General features: G+C 44.2%; 2 protein-coding genes across 3 annotated transcripts in view; one reads left to right on the forward strand and one right to left on the reverse strand.

Annotated features, from left to right (window-relative positions):
• The first annotated feature begins 995 nt into the window (after positions 1-995).
• Positions 996-4,337, forward strand: sox8a (SRY-box transcription factor 8a). The gene is made up of 3 exons (XM_029706470.1): positions 996-1,781; positions 2,088-2,335; positions 2,570-4,337. Exons 1-3 carry the CDS (start codon positions 1,363-1,365, stop codon positions 3,313-3,315), a joined length of 1,413 nt encoding a protein of 470 aa, XP_029562330.1. The 5' UTR covers positions 996-1,362; the 3' UTR covers positions 3,316-4,337.
• Positions 4,338-11,727: 7,390 nt separating this feature from the next.
• LOC115158021 (arf-GAP with dual PH domain-containing protein 1) overlaps positions 11,728-20,748 on the reverse strand; it is a 33,613-nt gene continuing 24,592 nt past the window's right edge. The window contains exons 5-10 of one of the 2 annotated variants that reach the window (XM_029706489.1): positions 16,450-16,562; positions 15,966-16,112; positions 14,053-14,136; positions 13,435-13,569; positions 13,069-13,297; positions 11,728-12,436 (exon numbers count right to left, since the gene is read on the reverse strand). In XM_029706489.1, coding sequence (XP_029562349.1) covers positions 12,408-12,436; positions 13,069-13,297; positions 13,435-13,569; positions 14,053-14,136; positions 15,966-16,112; positions 16,450-16,562 — 737 coding nt within the window. In that variant the 3' untranslated portion in view covers positions 11,728-12,407. Of the gene's footprint in view, positions 12,437-13,068; positions 13,298-13,434; positions 13,570-14,052; positions 14,137-15,965; positions 16,131-16,449; positions 16,563-20,748 lie in introns of both variants that reach the window. The other variant, XM_029706481.1, reaches the window with a different exon arrangement.

Raw genomic sequence — 20,748 nt, forward strand, 5'->3', positions numbered from 1 at the left:
ATGTGTGGGAGCTAAATGTTATATGATGAATGCAGTCCAATTCCTAGCCTACAGTCAGAGAAATATTTATTTTCAACATGTGGTCTAATTATCAGTTTGTTTCTTTCAGCCCTCCAAATAGGCCTATAGACTAGTTGTTAGCTTTAAACATCCCACACAACAGATTGTAAAAAGAAAATGAAAGAAAATGTAAGACACCAACAAAAGATACCCAGCTAGTGCATAACGTTCCGAGAACCATGTTTCTTAGAGCTTGGTGAGAGCATTGTTGTCCTATGGTACTTTTGCAAACAACCCTACCAAAATGTTCTGGGAATGGTGCAGGTTAGTTGCTGGTTTGGAACGTTCTCAGCATATTTAAGGAACTTCTCAAAATAACATTTTCTTGGTATTTTAATTACTTTAACAGAACGTTTCCTAAAAGTTCAAACATGGTCAAACTCCAGAGATCAGGCAGATGATTAAGGACCTGCTGCCTGGACTCCCGCGCAGCCACTGCCTCCTCTAGAAACCAGGACACCAGCGCAGCCTCCAATGTCCACAGGAAGAAGCTCACTTCAGAAAACCTCCTGAAGATTGAGACCCCAGGCGCACGGGCAAACGGCCTGCCGGTTAAAGATCTATGAACAGATGACATACACCTGGGAGACTGTTGTCCAGCCCACCCATTGTGGCTGCCCCAGTGTCCCTGCTATGCTGCTCAGCCTGTGTACTACTACAACACCTGGATGAGCTACCCCTAGTATATGGCTATGTGTACTGAAGAGGAGGAAAACATTAAGCTCTGAAAAGAGTGAACAAATCTCTGTATTTCTTTTTGACAGCTATGGGGTTGCAGGTTCATAAGTCCATGCCTTGCACATATGGTTCCACAGTCAATGTATCTGAATATAAACCAGAAATTCTGACCATGGATAATTATGGCTAAGAGTATCATATTTAATGTCTGGCTGATATAATACATTTAACATAGGTTATACAGCTAAACGAATCATTAGAAATGATGTAACACAAATTATCAAATCACTGGCTCATATTTCCTAAAAATGGGAGGAACCAGTGGAGCTATGTCCAAACCAATAAGATATGAGGCGTGGCGTGAGATGACCCAACCCGATTCCAACAACATTCTCTTGGCAGAACAAAAAGTGTCAGTATAAAACTGAGACTACACTGTGGACATCATATCCAACAACAAAAAACGTACAACAGTGTGAGAGGTAAATAAATAAAAACGAACATCACAAAGAGCGTTTGGGATTTTACATTCTTATTTTTGGTCACTTAAGGTGCCGTGCGTAAAATGCACATTTGGTGCAATCTACAGGTAACTAGATACACCACATCAATTTTGCGCTGAACATGACCGAGGAAAATGTTAAGTCGTTCAACAACCATCCATGCAGTCCAACGGGAACTGCCAGCTCGATGTCGCAGGACGACTCGGATTCGGACGTCCCGTCCTCTCCAACCGGCTCCGATGGACAGGCGCCCAGGCACTCACCCGGCGACGGGATTACCCCAAAACTGGACACCGGCGAGGAGGATAACCGGTTTCCCGCGTGCATCCGAGACGCGGTGACTCAGGTGCTGAACGGATACGACTGGTCGCTCGTACCGATGCCTACACGAGGAGACCGAGCTCTGAAAAACAAACCCCATGTGAAGCGGCCAATGAACGCGTTCATGGTGTGGGCGCAGGCGGCGCGCAGGAAACTAGCGGACCAGTACCCGCATCTCCACAACGCCGAACTCAGCAAGACCTTGGGGAAGCTATGGCGGTCAGTAGAGATGTACATATGTAATGGGGGATATAATACACATCTGCGTGCATAATGTGCCTGCATAGAACGTAGCACAAAAATCTGCAGTTAAAATTTGATGTACACAATGTTCATTGCTGACAAGTTACAAAATACTTATTATTACTTTATTAGTCTTGTTTCCTAAAATGTACTGCACAACATTGTCTTTTCATCATGATTAACCTAATTCTACATGCCATTTACATGATATTCATTATGACATCCTACATTGCGCATCTTATAGTAGTCCACAACTCAACCCAATCTGTCATCAATTTCTAGCCTGCTCTCTGAAAGCGAGAAGAGGCCATTTGTGGAGGAGGCAGAGAGACTGAGGGTCCAACACAAGAAAGACTACCCTGACTATAAGTACCAACCACGGAGAAGGAAGAGCACCAAGCCAGGTCAGAGTGACTCGGACTCCGGGGCTGAGCTGGCCCACCTCCACCCGGGCCAGATGTACAAGGCTGAACCTGGTCTGGCCAGACCGACCTCCATGGGGGATGGGCAACATCATCTAGATCGGACAAGTGAGTGGCTTTCCCCTTACGATTCATTTTTGCATTCCCGATCAATCGATATTCAATAATAACATGTACTCTGAGTTAGTCCAAAGTTTGGAAGTGACCTGGGCATGGTATTTTTCTGGTCCTCACTGTAGAGGATCTTGTCCCTCCCTCTTTTAGTTGTGCGGTATGCAGGTTTCCCCTTTTTGTTTGCATATGGTAACTAATGTTTAGGCATCTGTTGTGTCTTTTCTAAAGGCCAACCACATGGACCCCCCACACCCCCCACCACCCCAAAGACAGAGCTGCACCTGGGGGTGAAACACGAGGGTCGGCAGAACATCGACTTCAGCAACGTGGATATCTCAGAGCTGAGCACTGACGTCATCAGCAACATGGAGGCCTTCGACGTCCACGAGTTTGATCAGTACCTGCCACTCAACGGGCATGGCTCTGCCGATGCACCTCCCAACCATGGGCAGGGGGGGCAAGGACCCAACCCTCCCTCTGGGTCCCTAAGCTCCTCCTACAGCCACTCCCACAGCAATGCCTCGCCTTGGGGTCCCAAAGGGCCGGGAGCGGGGGCGGCACCCCCTTCTTCCTCCTCGTCCTCAAGTAACAGCGATGGCATTCACCACAGAACGCAGATCAAAACGGAGCAGCTGAGTCCCAGGCACTACAGCAGCCAGCACTCCCACAGCTCCCCACCACCCCACCCCGACTACACCCCCCTCAACTCCGGGAGCTGCCCCTCCTCTGCAGCCTCCTCTTCCTCCTCCTCCTTGCCCAGCCCCCAGTGTGACTATGCAGACCTCCAGAGCCCTGGCTACTACAGTGCCTACACCAGCTACCCCGCAGGTCTCTATCAGTACCCCTACTTCCACTCGTCTCGCCACCCCTACGGCAGCCCGCTCATCAACAGCCTAGCTATCCCTCCACCACACAGCCACAGCCCCACCACAAACTGGGAGCAGACTGTCTATTCCACACTCACCAGGCCTTAGACTCAGCACTGACTGCCTATGGTGCCTGTCTGACATGGCTTTCACATAGTCTGTGGGATTCTTCTGTTTGTGCCGTGTTAGTGAGGACATGACACAAGGCTCAAGATTGGACATTATCCAAGACCAAGTGCCTGCTGGTTTTGTCACGATGGACAGAGAGTCTTTACCCACAAGCATGCATGAATCCTCCGTGAGGAAAACGTGGACCACACTTCTGTTTGGACCATATCACAAATTAACCCAATTCTATATTTACTTTTTCAGTTCCTTTCTTGTTCAACTCTTCATCTCAGATTGAATAATTATTATAACTTTAAAATATTATGTTTGTATTTATGTTTTATAATAAAATGTTTTATATTGGAATGACCATTGCAGTTAGATTTATCAAACTAACAATTCCATTTCCTATTCACATCACTTCAGTGCAGTTCCATTCCTTGTCTGAAAAGAAGCCGTGGATTTCACTCAAGGCAACAGGTGTTCAATTCTTTTTCCTACGAATGGAGTTTACTAGATTTCAGGGTTGAAGGAAATAAGTTAAACGATCTACCATACGTTGTGATTGACTGGACAGCTGGACTAAGGACAGAAACGGCCATACTCACCATGTAGAATGGACCGCTAAGCCCTGTGCATCTGCTGCACTTTGAAGAAGACATGTCCATTCCAGCCCAGCAGTTCTGTATGGATGAAGCCTTGTATTTCTGAAACTCAAAAAACATGGAGAGACTGCCTAATGGACATTCCAGGTTTTGATTATTTGACATTTATACTTGATATGTCGACTGGAGTATTTGTATGCTGGCCCTATGATAACCAGTGACTTGTAACTGGCTCTTGTAAATGCTTGATAAGCTTAGTGTGGGATGCTGTTTTATGTTTACCTTTATGATGAAATAACTGAATTGCAGAGTAAGAACTCAGGCCGAGCCATTAAATACGTTTGCCCACACAACTTTTTCTGACAATTCTGAATATTTTTGCAAATGACAGATAAATAAACATAACATTTCTGAGTAGTTGGGCAAAGTTTCTTGAAGACAGGATGGATGCTTGCCATGCAGTTACAGAGAGTGGGTAGCGTGAGTGTGTGTGTGCGCATGCGTGTGTGTAACACAGACAGAAAGCAAAGCATTTTAAATGAGCCATTACTTTGTTTAAGGTTCCTATTTCTCCCTTTATCTGGGGAAAGAAAATGACATTAATTGGAGCAATAAACAACAACTGCATCATTACCAAAGGCACCAACAAGCAACAGGGTATGGGAAGACTTAACCACAGGGAAGACTTAACCACGGGGAAGACTTAACCACAGGGAAGACTTAACCACAAGGAAGACTTAACCACAGGGAACACTTAACCACAGGGAAGACTTAACCACAAGGAAGACTTAACCACAAGGAAGACTTAACCACGGGGAAGACTTAACCACGGGGAAGACTTAACCACGGGGAAAACTTAACCACGGGGAAAACTTAACCACGGGGAAGACTTAACCACGGGGAAGACTTAACCACGGGGAAGACTTAACCACAGGGAAGACTTAACCACGGGGAAGACTTAACCACGGGGAAGACTTAACCACGGGGAAGACTTAACCACGGGGAAAACTTAACCACGGGGAAGACTTAACCACGGGGAAGACTTAACCACAGGGAAGACTTAACCACAGGGAAGACTTAACCACGGGGAAGACTTAACCACAGGGAAGATGATCCGAACAGATGGGATGTGGGTGGCTTGTGAGCAGAATACTCTTTAGTTAGAACTCATTTTCATTTATAGCTGCCTATTTTTGTATCTCAGACTGTTCTGCCTATTGTTTGCCAAGACGTTTCCGTAGAAACTCAACTAGACAAGGATAGAGAATGGAGACAGGTTGTTAAGAGTTATTGACAGAAATAATCAGGTGTCATTGCATAATAACAGGAGTTTGATTATACAAATGATGCATGAATTACCACCAATTTCCTCACTGGAATGGAGAGATCATCCCTTGAATATGGACACTGTACACAGACCAACATAGCTATTGCACAAACCAAAGCCAGGATATTTAGACAGATATACTGTACCTGGCTCATGGGTTGCTATATCTACTCTCAGGCTATTCTAAATGCCCTACGTTTCTTCCCTTGAGTTTCACTACAAATATGATGGTTAGTAATTTGGGGTTCCACCCACTTTTAATTACTTCCTGAATGGTGAAAAGACCTGGTGAGTCTCACTGGGTTGCCAACGACAACAAGCTGCCAGACAGAACCAACATTGACTTACCCATGATGCAACAGGGTTCTGGAGACAGGGTGGAGGAATACATCAGGAGACCTTACTGACACTGTGGTTAGCCACACACTACTACTGTATAGGTGGGAAAGCAGTTCCAACTAATTTGGATGTGTAAAACACACAGAGGTAGTTCAAATTCTGCTAAGACTTGGCATGGAAGAATCAACACATTTTGTGTACAGTTCCATCACCTACAAAATCATCATTTCGTCACTGCACACCCATCCACACTTACAGTACAGACCTGTCAGACAGCAGCGTAATTTCCTTCCAAGTCTCTCAAGTTAAGTTCTGTTTAACTTCTTAATTATTTTGAAACGTTTATAAGGTTTCTCACATCTTTCTCATTTTCCATTACAGCTGTTAGAAGTTAAAGCAGATAAAAGTGTTTCATCCCATTAGAAGCAGTGAAAGGGATCCCTTGTGTGTGTGTGTCTATCCAGGGACTGTTATTAGATTAGTACTCCAGCTTCGCCATAGCCCTCCTTTAGACTTTAGCAACATGAAACGCCATCCGACTAACTTGAAATAGACTGGGGCAGCAGTGTAATAGACTTATAACAGTCAATTAGACCTAAAACTACTGACGCAAGTCTTGTCTGTGCGATAATCTCTGTCTCAACATAACAGGATGCAACTGGCAAGTTGTTCCTGTGCAATGCAACAATGACAAAAGGATGAATAACAGTTGTTCAAACGGCAGGCCCATTTATATTGTTCAATCTAAGTAATAGCTTCTATTTTCTACAAATACATAAATACTGTAGAAAGTCTAAGGAGGATCCAAGACATTGACGTTCCCAATGATACTGTGCATCTCTCATTTCAACGAACAATAGTGCCCTCTGACCCTTTGCCTTTGAGTGGTCTGGAGTGGTCTGTGACGGTTCACAATGCCAGAAACAGAGTGACTGTGAAACCTCACTGTGGTGACTGAGGTCAACTACAGCCCGCTGCCTTGGCGCCAGTCCTTGAAAAAGCATCTAGTCCCTATCTTGCAGACAGAGGGATAGCCCGTCTCTATGCCTGACCAAAAATCTGCCAACTCACTCATACCATATATCCGCTTTATATGTTCAGTACATGTACCTTCACAGCATACTATTTCATATGAATAAAATCTAAAATGCCATTGTTTGCTGTATTACCAATAGATAAAGACAATGTTAATTGACTCAGTCTTGAAAATTGAGCGAGGGAGGGAGAAAAAAGTTAAAAAGAGAGAGGGAAAGAGAGAGTGAAGGCAGCATGTGGGAGCGTGTCCCAGCTGTTACTATGACGATTGGGCTGCAGCTCCATGAGCCTGACCCCCTGAAGCTCTTAATCCTGACCCCCCAACACACACACACACTCCCCAATCTGAGGGGTATCCCTTGAGGATTTCCCGCCATGTGGATCCTACATGTCAATGTGTTACGATGTACTGGAAGTTCACGGGAAAGGCACATAGTTCACAGAACAGGCACATACTGTACGTACGGTGCCTTCGGAAAGTATTCAGACACCTTGACTTTTTACACATTTTGTTACTTTACAGTCTTATTCTGAAATCTATTACATTATTTTTTCCCTCAGCAATCTACACACAATGCCCCATAATGAGAAAGTGAAAATAGGTTGATACATTTTTGCACATTTATTACAAATAAAAAACAGAAACACTTTATGTACATAAGTATTCAGACCATTGCTATGATACTCAAAATTGAGCTCAGGTGCATCCTGTTTCCATTGATCATCATTGAGATGTTTCTACAACTTGATTAGACTCCACCTGTGGTAAATTCAATTAATTGGACATGATCTGGAAAGGCACACACCTGTCTATATAAGGTCCCACAGTTGACAGTGCATGTCAGAACAAAAAACCAAGCCATGAGGTCGAAGGAATTGTCCGTAGAGCTCCGAGACAGGTATGTGTGGAGGCACAGATCTGGGGAAGAGTACAAAAACATTTTTGCAGCATTGAAGGTCCCCAAGAACACAGTGGCCTCCATCATTATTAAATGGAAGATGTTTGGAACCACCAAGACTCCTTCTCTAGCTGGTCGCCCGGCCAAACTGAGCAATCAGGGGAAAAGAGCCTTGGTCAGGGAGGTGACCAAGAACCTGATGGTCACTCTGACAGAGCTTTAGAGTTCCTCTGTGGAGATGGGAGACCTTCCAGAAGGACAACCATCTCTGCAGCACTCCACCAATCAGGCCTTCATGGTAGAGTGGCCAGACGGAAGCCACTCCTCAGTAAAATGCACATGACAGCCTGCTTGGAGTTTGCCAAAAGGCACCTAAAGACTCTCAGACCATGAGAATACACGATTCTCTGGTCTGAAGAAACCAAGATTGAACTCTTTGGCCTGAATGCCAAGTGTCACGTCTGGATGAAACCTGGCACCATCCCTACGTTGGAGCATGGTGGTGGCAGTATCATGGTGTGGGGATCTTTTTCAGATGCAGGGACTGGGAGACTAGTCAGGATCGAGGCAAAGATGAATGGAGCAAAGTACAAAGTGATCCTTGATGAAAACCTGCTCCAGAGCACTCAGGACCTCAGACTGGGGAGAAGGTTCACCTTCCAACAGAACAACAACCTTAAGCACACAGCCAAGACAACGCTGGAGTGACTTCGGGACAAGTCTCTGAATGTCCTTGAGTGGCCCAACCAGAGTCCGGACTTGAATCCGATCTAACATCTCTGGAGAGACCTGAAAATAGCTGTGCAGCGACGCTCCCCATCTAACCTGACATAGCTTGAGAGGATCTGTAAAAAAAGAATGGGAGAAACTCCCCAAATACAGGTGTGCCAAGCTTGTAGCGTCATACCCAAGAAGACTCAAGGCTGTAATCGCTGCCAAAGGTGCTTCAACAAAGTACTGAGTAAAGGGTACAAATATTTATGTAAATGTACATTTGCAAAAAATTCCAGGAACCTGTTTTTTCTTTGTGGGGTATTGTGTGTAGATTGATGAAGGGAAAAAATGATTTAATATATTTTAGAACAAGGCTGTAATGTAACAAAATGTGGAAAAGTCAAGGGGTCCGAATACTTTCTGAAGGCACTGTATGGAGACATGCACTAATGGAAGCATTTCCTGGCCACACAGACTGGCAGGAATCAACGCTCTACCACACTTGTCATTTTGCAGACACTCTTATCCAGAGCAACTTACAGTATTCAGCGCATACATTTTCACACTGGTCCCCTGTGGGACTCGAACCCACAACCCTGGAAGCGCCATGCTCTACCAACTGAGCCACACGGGACATCTAACCATAACTATGTTACTATAACTATGTATTACGATCTCACTGCTTTAACCTCTGAATTACATTTTTGTAACAACCAACCGCTTGAGTACAAGGTCTGTTTGCATATGTGTAAGCTGCACAGCAGTTATCATGCTCCTTGAGCGGGAGTTTGTGCATGCAGTCAGCACACGCCAGTCCATATCTATAATAATATTGGTTCTCCACACTTCACAACTGCTCAGCCGCACTTCCCACTTCCCTCTGAGTGTCCATCCAGCCCCCAGCTTAACACTAGAACTCTCCCTGGTTGGAACTCTTCATGGGTGGAACTCTCCATGGGTGGAACTCCAACAGCTGTCTGAGCTCTCCAACTGCCGCCTCTAGGAACAGCTGTGTCTGTCCATGTCCACTCATCAGTCAGCACAGAGAATCACACAGCTTTGGAGGATGCCCTCTACATATCCATTCTGCACACATGCATATTGTGAGAACACACACACACATGCACACACAACAAACACAGGCACCATACACACATTTTGTGAGAGAAGAGGTTTTGAACTACTAGAGCGGTGGTTCCCAAACCCTGAAATTGAAAATGGGGTCCCCAGAGAATTCTTAAAACCTTTTCATCAAACAATTGAAGATTTTTGTCTTCTCTTCAAATGGGTACAGAATACAATCTTTTAGTGTGAACTAAGGACGTTTTACACTTTAAATGCCATTATTATGTGATGGGTCAGCCTGTGGGACCTAAAATTGAGTGAATACCAACAAACAGTGTTAAAGATGCACTCCAGGATCTCAAGCACAACAAATTTGTAACATATCACACAAAATGGATTACCTAGTACACAATTTGATGACGTAGTACACAAATAACAGGGACCCGTTTTTGCTTGTGATCCCCACTTTCAAAACTACTGGCTGAAATTATAAAACAGTTTGAGCGTGCATTCTGTGGGGTTCCCTGCATTTTCTAGTGTAAATTTGTGCAGAAAAAAGTTTGGAAACCCATGTGCTAGAGAGAGAGAGAGAGAGAGAGAGAGAGAGAAGTGACAGAAAAGGATAACCTTCAGAGGGAGCTCTTATCATTATGATGAAAACCAACATAATGCATTTCATCATTACACGGTTCCTTCTTATTTCATTATTTGTTTGATAATATTAACCCAAAGTAAACAAGACAAGGTCAATGGGATTGTCAAGTTTATTACACCGGCAGACCTGCAAAATGATGATGCACGTTGTGGTGATGTATTACATGACCCATAGTGCCCTCTAGTGTTTTGCAATGGTAGACACATTGATTTAATCAGTTCAGGGAGATGAAACACAGTTCCAGTCAAACGTTTGGACACACCTTCTCATTAAAGTTTAATTACTATTTTTTTTGTTTTACTATTTTATACATTGTAGAACTAAGAAATAACACATATGGAATCATGTAGTAATCAAAAAAGTGTTAAACAAATCAAAATAGATTTTGTATTTTCTATTCTTCAAAGTAGCCACCCTTTGCCTTGATGACAGCTTTGAACACTCTTGGCATTCTCTCAACCAGCTTCACCTGGAATGCTTTTCCAACAGTCTTGAAGGAGTTCCCACATATACTGAGCACTTGTTGGCTGCTTTTCCTTCACTCTGCGGTCCAACTCATCACAAACTATCTCAATTGGGTTGAGGTCGGGTGATTGTGGAGGCCAGGTCATCTGATGCAGCACTCCATCACTCTCCTTATTGGTCAAATAGCCCTTACACAGCCTGGAGGTGTGTTGGGTCATTGTCCTGTTGAAAAACAAATGATAGTCCCACTAAGCGCAAACCAGATGGGATGGCGTATTGCTGCAGAATGCTGTGGTAGCCATGCTGGTTACGTGTGCCTTGAATTCTAAATAAATCACTGACAGTGTCAACAGCAAAGCACCCCCACATCATCACACCTCCTCCTCCATGCTTCATGGTGGGAACCACACATGCGGAGATCATCCGTTCACCTACTCTGTGTCTCACAAAGACATGGTGGTTGGAACCAAAAATCTCAAATTTGGACTCATCAGACCAAAGAACAGATTTCCACCAGTCTAATGTTCATTGCTCGTGTTTCTTGGCCCAAGCAAGTCTATTTTTCTTATTGGTGTCCTTTAGTAGTGATTTCTTTGAAGCAACTTCGACCATGAAGGCCTGATTCACGCAGTCTCTTCTGAACAGTTGATGTTGAGATGTGTTTGTTACTTGAACTCTGTGAAGCATTTATTTGGGCTGCAATCTGAGGTGTCGTTAATTCTAATGAACTTATCCTCTGCAGCAGAGGTAACTCTGGGTCTTCCTTTCCTGTGGCGGTGCTCATGAGAGCCAGTTTCATCATAGTGCTTGATGGTTTTTGCAACTACACTTGAAGAAACTGTCAAAGTTCATGACATTTTCCAGATTGACTGACCTTCATGTCTTAAAGTAATGATGGACTGTAATTTCTCATTGCTTGTTTAAGCTGTTCTTGCCATAATATGGACTTGGTCTTTTACCAAATAGGGCTATCTTCTGTTTACCACCCCTACCTTGTCACAACACAACTGATTGGCTCAAACGCATTAAGGAAAGAAATTCCACAAATTAACAAGTCACACCTGTTAATTGAAATGAATACCAGGTGACTACCTCATGAAGCTGGTTGAGAGAATGCCAAGAGTGTGCAATGCTGTCATCAAGGCAAAGGGTGGCTACTTTGAAGAATATAAAATAGAAAATATATTTTGATTTGTTTAACACTTTTTTGGTTACTACACGATTCCATATGTGTTATTTCATAGTTTTGATGTCTTCACTATTATTCTACAATGTAGAAAATAGTAAAAATAAAGAAAAACACTGGAATGAGTAGGTGTGTCCAAACTTTTGAATGGTACTGTATATACAGTATGATATTAAATACATTACAATCCTGTTGCATGAAGCAGCATTCACTGAGATTCAAAATATTTAGATTTGCATTTCAAAAATAAATAACAGCCACGAGATGCGTACCCTGTCCAGAAGCATAGGTTTTGTCAGCACTGTCCAGAAGCATAGGTTTAGTCAGCACCTTGAAAGTTAAATGTACGCAGATTATGCAGAACAATCTGAGAAATTGCATAAATCCACTGGCATCAAAAGTGTTCAATCAATAATTAAAATGACAGTACTGCTCTCAACAAACATGGCGAACATGACTCCTTAGTATACAACAAGGGATGCTGATCACAACACTTAGAGCGGGGGGTGCAGTTTGGAGAGTCTATGTGGAGAGTAGCGGCAGGGGTGTTGATGTTTCTGTGTCCTTTTCTCTCCTCTCAAACCCCCTGACCTCTAACCCCAGCTTTGGGCATCAGGTCAGGAGAGGTGGAAAAGAAAGTATTTTCTATTGATTCCTGTCTCCTCTCGGATGCATTTCTTCCATGTCTACCATCTTGCTCCCTCTGTAAAGGTACACTAGAGCCCCATAGACTTATTCTGGGGTCTCTGTAGAGAAATCCTGTCTGTTCTGGTCTTAGTCCAGTAGACTGACAGCTCCAGTCTCAGGGCTTGTGTTTGAAGTGTGCCTCCACTGCACGGTGAAGAGCAGAAAACCAGTCAGTGTTACCACAACATAGAGATACAATTACATAGAGATGCATATAGACACTGTATATAAATACATATAAATACACACAATACATTGCGTTGGACTACAGATGCTGTATCTTAACTTGATCATCCTGTTGTTGCAGGAGTTTTCCTGCAAAGCATGAAATGAGAACTTGTAGTGTATTCAAGGTTTAAAAAGGCTTCTAAAGTTTGTAATCTGAACATGAAAAATGTATCAACCCCTACAACATTTTCCCATTGAAATGTCCTGTTGCTGCAGGATTCTTTTCCTGCTGTGAGAAGCAGGGGAAAATTAAGATACGGCATCTGTAGCTCTAAAAACACATCATCAATCTATACTTAAATGAATTAATACCAACCCTTGAGCTAGGGAGTTACCTGGTGTGCAGGCTTTTGTTTCAGCCTGGTCAAAAAACATTGGCTTCAGCCAAGCAACTGCTTTTGAGACCTTGACTAGTTAAATTGGGTGTTGTACATACCCTGCAAACATTACTGCAAAGACGCAACATCTGCATAAATGCGTACTCCAGAGTACACCTAACATAGTGCATACTTTTGAGTACACTTGTATAATGCATCTTACTGACTAACCTGCGTACTCCTGTGGTCTCATGGGTCTGTTGATAACCCTCTGGAAAGCAGTGATCCAGTCCTTCTGCTCCGCCTCCGTCTCACAGGCAAACAGGAATTTCCTGTCTGGTGTTACTATGGTGATGCCATGGTTCCAGTGGTAGCCCTGGGTGGAGGGGGGAAGGCCCGGGAGCACGGTGTAGCTGTTCTCCTTACTGCCGATAAAAACCTCTCCCCTCGCATAGGCATCCTGAGAAAGGAGGGGGAGAGAGGCAGGGAGAAAGAGATCAGAGAATAAAGTATTCCGCAGAATAAAAGTTATGAGGAGTAGGGTTCATTCAGAATCAATCAGTTATTTTAGTGTCGGGTGTGATGCTGTCTCCTCACCAGAGGATCTTTGAAGTACATGAGTCTCCTGTCATCCATGGTGAACCACCTCTTCTTAAAGCCCTCTGTGTGTTTTGGGCCCGTCTTCTCCATGAAGCCCTCCTTCATGAAGCTACGCGTCAGTTTGGGCACCAGCTGAAGGAGAAGACGAGAGAAAACAATATAATATCGTCTAATTTGGTGTTTAATAGTGGTTGTTAGGTTCTAAATATCAGAGTAAGAACTTGCCGGACACTATGAAAGCTTAAACCAAGTTTATTCACCCCAAAGGATGGAACAGCGGAAGAGACAAAGACATGGTTCTGCCAGTGGTGGTATATATACCCCAGTTTGGGGTGGAGTCTCCTCCTTCTCGCTAAACATTGCATCTTTATTGCCAGGCAGGAAATGAAGTGATACGGGCAATAAACTGTTCCTTCTCCCTTAATGTGACCTGACCTAATTGCATTGATCATATACATTCCTCCTACAGATACTCATTAACTTCTGGTGTAGACCCTAGACTATGGCACCCCTCATGTCCTAGCATAACTAATGATTAATAATATTCAAAGTTCAGAAATCCGAACCCATCATTGTCATAGTCATTTCAAAGTACTGCATGTGTTGTGGCCTCACCTCCTCGTCACTGGCTCCAGGGAAGGCCACCTGAAGGTAATGAAACCTGGCAGCTCTGATAGCGTTGAACCAGTCCACCATTTCCTACCAAAACAAAGACACAAGAGCCATTCCTACATAGAATAAAATAAACCTGATACATTATAGAACATAGGAGACATTATAAAGCTATTATAGCCATAGCCATGGGAAGTAGAGGTGCTGAGGGTGCTGCAGCACCACCTAAAAAAATCTGAATTAGAAAATATATATTAGTACCAAAAAATATTTTTGGGGGATATTTTTTTTCTCTCTCACAAAAGTAGTGCACTGGGCCTTTACTAGTCCTGTATTAGCCAACCAATAGATATTTGTAACGTGGGGGAAAAATGTTTTCAGCATCTCCGCTTTGGCAGAAAAGGTAGTTGTATAATTAAGAACAGTATCTTGCAGAATTTAATAGTTGGAATTGTAAGAGTTGACTGGAATCCAGAAAGAACAAAACCCTGTCCTCAAACATTTACATCAAAAGGTGAAAGGTTATGGGCAAAGACCCAAAACATTCACATCAATTTGAATATCAAATAACATAGAAAAAGGCCACTTTTTTGCAGTATTAATTTACTGTCCTTACAAGCCACTAAATATATATGTACATTACTGTACTGTACATAGGCTGATCATCTGTAGATTTTCCATCACCACAAAGAAAAACTATGCACAATACAGTAATTGAGTACACTGAGACATCATGTGGGTCAGTTGGTAGAGCATAACACTTGCAGCACCAGGGTTATGGGTTCGATTCCCACAGAGGACCAGTACGAAAATGTATTCACTTACTATTGTAAGTTGCTCTGGATAAAAACATCTACTAAAATGTAAAAGGAATGAATAGACTATTTCAGTTCACATAGAAATAACTCGCATTTGCAAAGTATTTCAAGAAACTGGAAAACATACTCAAGTTACAAATTCTGGTAAACAATTTTTTTCACAAAAGTAGTGCATTGGGCCTTTACTCGTCCTGTATTTGCTGCAAAAAAATGTCAGCACCTCCATCCCCAAACTACCTCCCGCAGCCTTGATAATATCATGACATGGCAGCTTTACTATTGCTGTTCTGTTCAAGCCTGCTATTGTGTCTGTTGACCAACAGAGGGGGCTGTACGCTCTGTGGCTTTCATCCCACAGAGAATGAAAGTCACAAAATTGTCTATATCGTAAAAATTCATGAAAACATACATGAGCTTTTTGGTTTTAATTTCAGGTTAGGGTTAGGCATATGGTTAGCAGTGTGGTTAGGGTTGGGTTTAAGGTTAAGGTTAGGATCAGGTTTAAAATCTGAGAAGAGAAATTGTACAAATAGGCAGGGTCTATGACTTTGTGACTGTGGTAATTAGTGACGACCACAGAGAAGGCTGACTCACTACTGAGAGAGATGATCATCTGGTGTGCTAAGCAGTAAAGCCTCAGAGAAAAACAGCCTGTGCATGCCAGCAAGCCAGCCAGCCAGCCCTTTGTGTGAACAACTCCCTCCACATTTCTCTAAACAGTTCCACTGATCAGATTACATGGCAGGATTATGAGTAAAACTGTGTCACTGTGAAGACTGATGTCTACTGATTAAACAGACATCTTCATTTCCACTCTGTCAGTTATCCAGAACAGCCCATCTCCATTAGAGACCTAGACACTGAAATAGTACAATCAGATTTAGTTGAACAGGCTAAATCAGTGTTCCATGATATGAGGAACAGCAGCATATTGGGTGTACCATTGAAATGTTGATTCCTCATGCATAATGTCTCTAACAATTCAGTGCGTTTACACGAAACCATAGGAATTGGCTATACCGGCATAAACAGATCTTGGACCAGGCTACATAAATATTGCCCATAGTCCCTTTTGTCACAGTCACCCATACGCGTCACCTTAGAGTCGCTGTGGTAGACAAAGATGTTCCTGGTGCTGTTGTCTCTAAGGTAGGTGATCTGCAGGCCGTAGGGGTTGCCTATCTTAGCCGGCTGGAACGTAGCGTTGAGAGTCTCAATCTTCATCACCGCCTTGGGGTCCCGCGCCTGGGGGAGATACACAAACTGTACGGTACATAAATACGGGGGGGGGGGGCAACCAAAATGTGTCTTCCGCATTTAACCCCACCCTTCTTAATCATTATACATATAACTTGTTAGAATAACACATACTGTATGTTTACAGTAAACACAAACATGACGTCTTTTGAGGCATTTGTTTTAGTTTCCTTGTAGACACATGCCTGTACACTGTACATAGCCTGCTATACAAGTATTCATGTTTAACTTGAGATGGTTAACTCGAGATGGTTAACTTGAAAGCTAGTAGCATAAAGTTAGCTGGATTCATGTGCGAGAGCGTTTGTGTTGACTCCAGCCTTACCTCCTGCTTGCTGAAGTACTTGAGCGCCCCCTCTCTTTCTGACAGGATGAATTTCCGACTGAGGAACTGACCGTTGTCTCGGCCCCGTTTCCATAGAAACCCCTCTCTGTACCCTGGGTAGATAGAGACACACCAGACAAGCTCAGACAAACTGACATAGTGGAGGTGAAAGAGAGAGAGATAGAAAGAGATATGGAAGAGGTGGGAGAGAGAACAAGAGAGAAAGAAGGAGAAATAACTCTGGTGTTATAAAGAAATACCAAAGCAGATGAAGGGAGAGAGAAAGCGAGACAGAAAAAGACAGGCTTTAGCTGAAAGAGAGTGCATGAGAGAGGAAGTCAAAGAAAAGATGACAGGGAGAAAAAATAACCTCCCTGATGGTAAAGTACATCCTTTTACATGTTAATGACACAGTGCTCTATTTAAGCAATAAGGCCGAGGGGGTGTGGTATATGGCCAATATACTATATAAGGGCTGTTCTTAGGCACGATGCAACACCCTTAAACGTGGTATATTGGACATATACCACAAACCCCCAAGGTGCCCTCTTACAGACAGGAAGTAGTTTCATTATATGATGTGGCAGTACAGAGCACTGTATGTAATTAATTACAGGCTACACACGCACTTCATCTCTCTCACTCTCCCTCTCCTTCTCTCTCCCTCCTCCCCCTCTAGTTCGCTCTTTTTACTTCTCTATTTTCCTTCCACCTCCCTCCCACTCTCTCACTCCATGGAATGTCAGTTATACTGTAAGTATCCCCCTCTATATATCCCTCATTTCCCTCTCTCATATACACTCATAACCCCTATTTTCAATCTCCTTTTCCCATCCAGCACCCCTCAAGTTCCATACCCCCCACGTCTCTCCCCCCTCAAGTTCCATACCCCCCACGTCTCTCCCCCCTCAAGTTCCATACCCCCCACGTCTCTCCCCCCTCAAGTTCCATACCCCCCACGTCTCTCCCCCCTCAAGTTCCATTCCCCCCACGTCTCTCCCCCCTCAAGTTCCATACCCCCCCACGTCTCTCCCCCCTCAAGTTCCATTCCCCCCACGTCTCTCCCCCCTCAAGTTCCATACCCCCCACGTCTCTCCCCCCTCAAGTTCCATACCCCCCCACGTCTCTCCCCCATCAAGTTCCATACCCCCCCACGTCTCTCCCCCATCAAGTTCCATACCCCCCCACGTCTCTCCCCCCTCAAGTTCCATACCCCCCACGTCTCTCCCCCCTCAAGTTCCATACCCCCCACGTCTCTCCCCCCTCAAGTTCCATACCCCCCCACGTCTCTCCCCATCAAGTTCCATACCCCCCACGTCTCTCCCCCCTCAAGTTCCATACCCCCCCACGTCTCTCCCCCATCAAGTTCCATACCCCCCACGTCTCTCCCCCCTCAAGTTCCATACCCCCCACGTCTCTCCCCCATCAAGTTCCATACCCCCCACGTCTCTCCCCCCTCAAGTTCCATACCCCCCCACGTCTCTCCCCCATCAAGTTCCATACCCCCCCACGTCTCTCCCCCATCAAGTTCCATACCCCCCACGTCTCTCCCCCCTCAAGTTCCATACCCCCCCACGTCTCTCCCCCCTCAAGTTCCATACCCCCCCACGTCTCTCCCCCATCAAGTTCCATACCCCCCACGTCTCTCCCCCCTCAAGTTCCATACCCCCCCACGTCTCTCCCCCCTCAAGTTCCATACCCCCCACGTCTCTCCCCCTCAAGTTCCATACCCCCCCACGTCTCTCCCCCCTCAAGTTCCATACCCCCCACGTCTCTCCCCCCTCAAGTTCCATACCCCCCCACGTCTCTCCCCCATCAAGTTCCATACCCCCCACGTCTCTCCCCCATCAAGTTCCATACCCCCCACGTCTCTCCCCCATCAAGTTCCATACCCCCCACGTCTCTCCCCCATCAAGTTCCATACCCCCCACGTCTCTCCCCCCTCAAGTTCCATACCCCCCACGTCTCTCCCCCATCAAGTTCCATACCCCCCACGTCTCTCCCCCATCAAGTTCCATACCCCCCCACGTCTCTCCCCCCTCAAGTTCCATACCCCCCACGTCTCTCCCCCCTCAAGTTCCATACCACCTAATTCTCTCCTCCCGCCTCTGTCCCATTTTCTCCTCCCTCTCATCTCTCCATCCCCTGGTGACAGAGATTGGTGTCTCTCTTTTCCCAGTCTGACATGAATCATTCACCTTGCATTACCTCATCGATCAATAACAACCTCCCCCCTGCACCTCCCTCTCTTTCTCTGCATACAGAATCAATACTGCCATCGACCACTGGGGAGGCTAGTTTACTACCACTCTCCTTGCTCTACAGAAGCTAACAGAACATCTAGGACCCTGAAGAGGGTTGAAACTATGGATCTATTGATTTTAGCCCTGGGTACATCTGATGCAAATGTATTGATGATGCAAATATATGTGATGCAAATAGATATAAACTAATATAAATCTCCTGCCCAATGCATCCATCTGTATTAGCCTGTCATACAACTGTGTGTGTGTGTGTGTGTGTGTGCGTGTGCGTGCTTCTGTGTGTGTACATGTGTGCGTGTATGTGTGGCTGCGCAAGACGCATGTGTATGTGTGCGTGTGCACATAAAGAGGAAGTTGAATCTCATGGTAAACAGACGAGGTCATCTTTATTAAATGGGAATCCAGTCTGGCTCCAATAAGAGCAAGATAGCCTTCACGCAATGAAACAAGACTCATTCACTGACACTGTCTCCGTTAAGTAAGAACACAAACAAGCACAATGAAGAATACAAGGTCAGACATAGTCACTCTGCCTTTATCCTATGCCTCAGTCATCCTTTCTCAAATCAAATACGATTTTATTTGTCACATGCGCCGAATACAACAGGTGTAGACCTTACAGTGAAATGCTTACTTACAAGCCCTTAACCATCAACGCAGTTCAAGAAATAGAGTTAAGAAAATATTTATTAAATAACTAAAGTGAAAAATTGAATAAAATGTAACACAAAATATCTTCAATTCATTGTTCCCAAACAAAGCATTTCTGTGGAAACTGAAACTGTGGAGTGCAAAGGATTTGAAATATTCTGACTTGAAGATGCAGGGGTTAAGGAGTTGTCACTAAACTCTTTTAAGGTTTTATTAGTATTTGCAAACTGTTTAGGCAATGCCTTGTTGTCATGACAGAGAAGGACTATTTCTTGGCTAGATTTTCCATAGCTCTGCATCCATAGCTTTGCATAGGCAAAGCTTGTGTGTGTATCACAATAAATAATTGATGTATTTTAGACAGGTCTAAAGAAACATGATAAGAAGAAAATGTAGACTATTTCAGAAGAACAGAAAAGCATACTCCTTGTCCTACCCTGATCTGGCTAGGCCATATGGCTGTGGGCTACACTAGTTCATTTAGCAGACAAGATTTGCTTAGAATTCCTTGGCATTATTTTATATCATTGTATAGTATGAAGAATACAATTGAACATAGCTGAATGAAATAGAAAGGATGTTTTCTCCAAAATATTTGGGAGTGTGCACATGCGGCTATTCTGTGTTGAGCAGTTAACAAAGAAACTGGTCTTCCTATATGCTTAATTTAGAGTTATTTATGCAACTTTAGTTGTGATCAAAACATATAGACCAACGTTTGTATTTTTTATACATTCTAAGGCTGCATGAAAGGCATGAGCTCTGCTTTGTTTCATGCGCAGGCTGTACACACTTCATCAGTCTCGCATTCACAAATTGACAAGGTCTCGAATTTCCCAGCGGTATCCCCTTTGTGTGGCTGTAATGCCCCCTAAAAATCCATGCCTTTTGCGGCCTGTGGCTGTTGTGCCCTTGGGCTGAATATAATAATTCTAATTCCCATCTCCCGGCAGCGTGCTCTGAAGCACCTCTCCCTCACATGGCCCTCTCAGATAGCTCAATTCTTATTAGCCAATTCCATTCACGTGATTGGGTCTTTCTCACAGGCACAAGTGAAGACAGCCACATCGGGGACACAACTGCGTGTGTCCTTATCCAATTCCAAGGCGCACATTGAAGATATTGGAAGAACTTTCCACGTTAACTTTTCGTCAGTCAACAAGCCGAACTAACAGCAAAAGCACGAGCCTATCAACTTTTGTACTAAGTGGGATAGTACAAAAGTTGACCTATTCTATTCTGTGCGTGAAATAAATATTCCAAACATAGTCTGGGACAGATGTGGGATGTGATAGATCCCAAATGAATACAACCACTAGAAACGAGGCATACACAACAGATAGGAACTTTAAGCTTAAAATTTACCCTATAAGCGTGACTGTTC

The sequence above is a fragment of the Salmo trutta genome, chromosome 2, assembly GCF_901001165.1.
Source record: "Salmo trutta chromosome 2, fSalTru1.1, whole genome shotgun sequence".
Lineage (NCBI taxonomy): Eukaryota > Metazoa > Chordata > Actinopteri > Salmoniformes > Salmonidae > Salmo > Salmo trutta.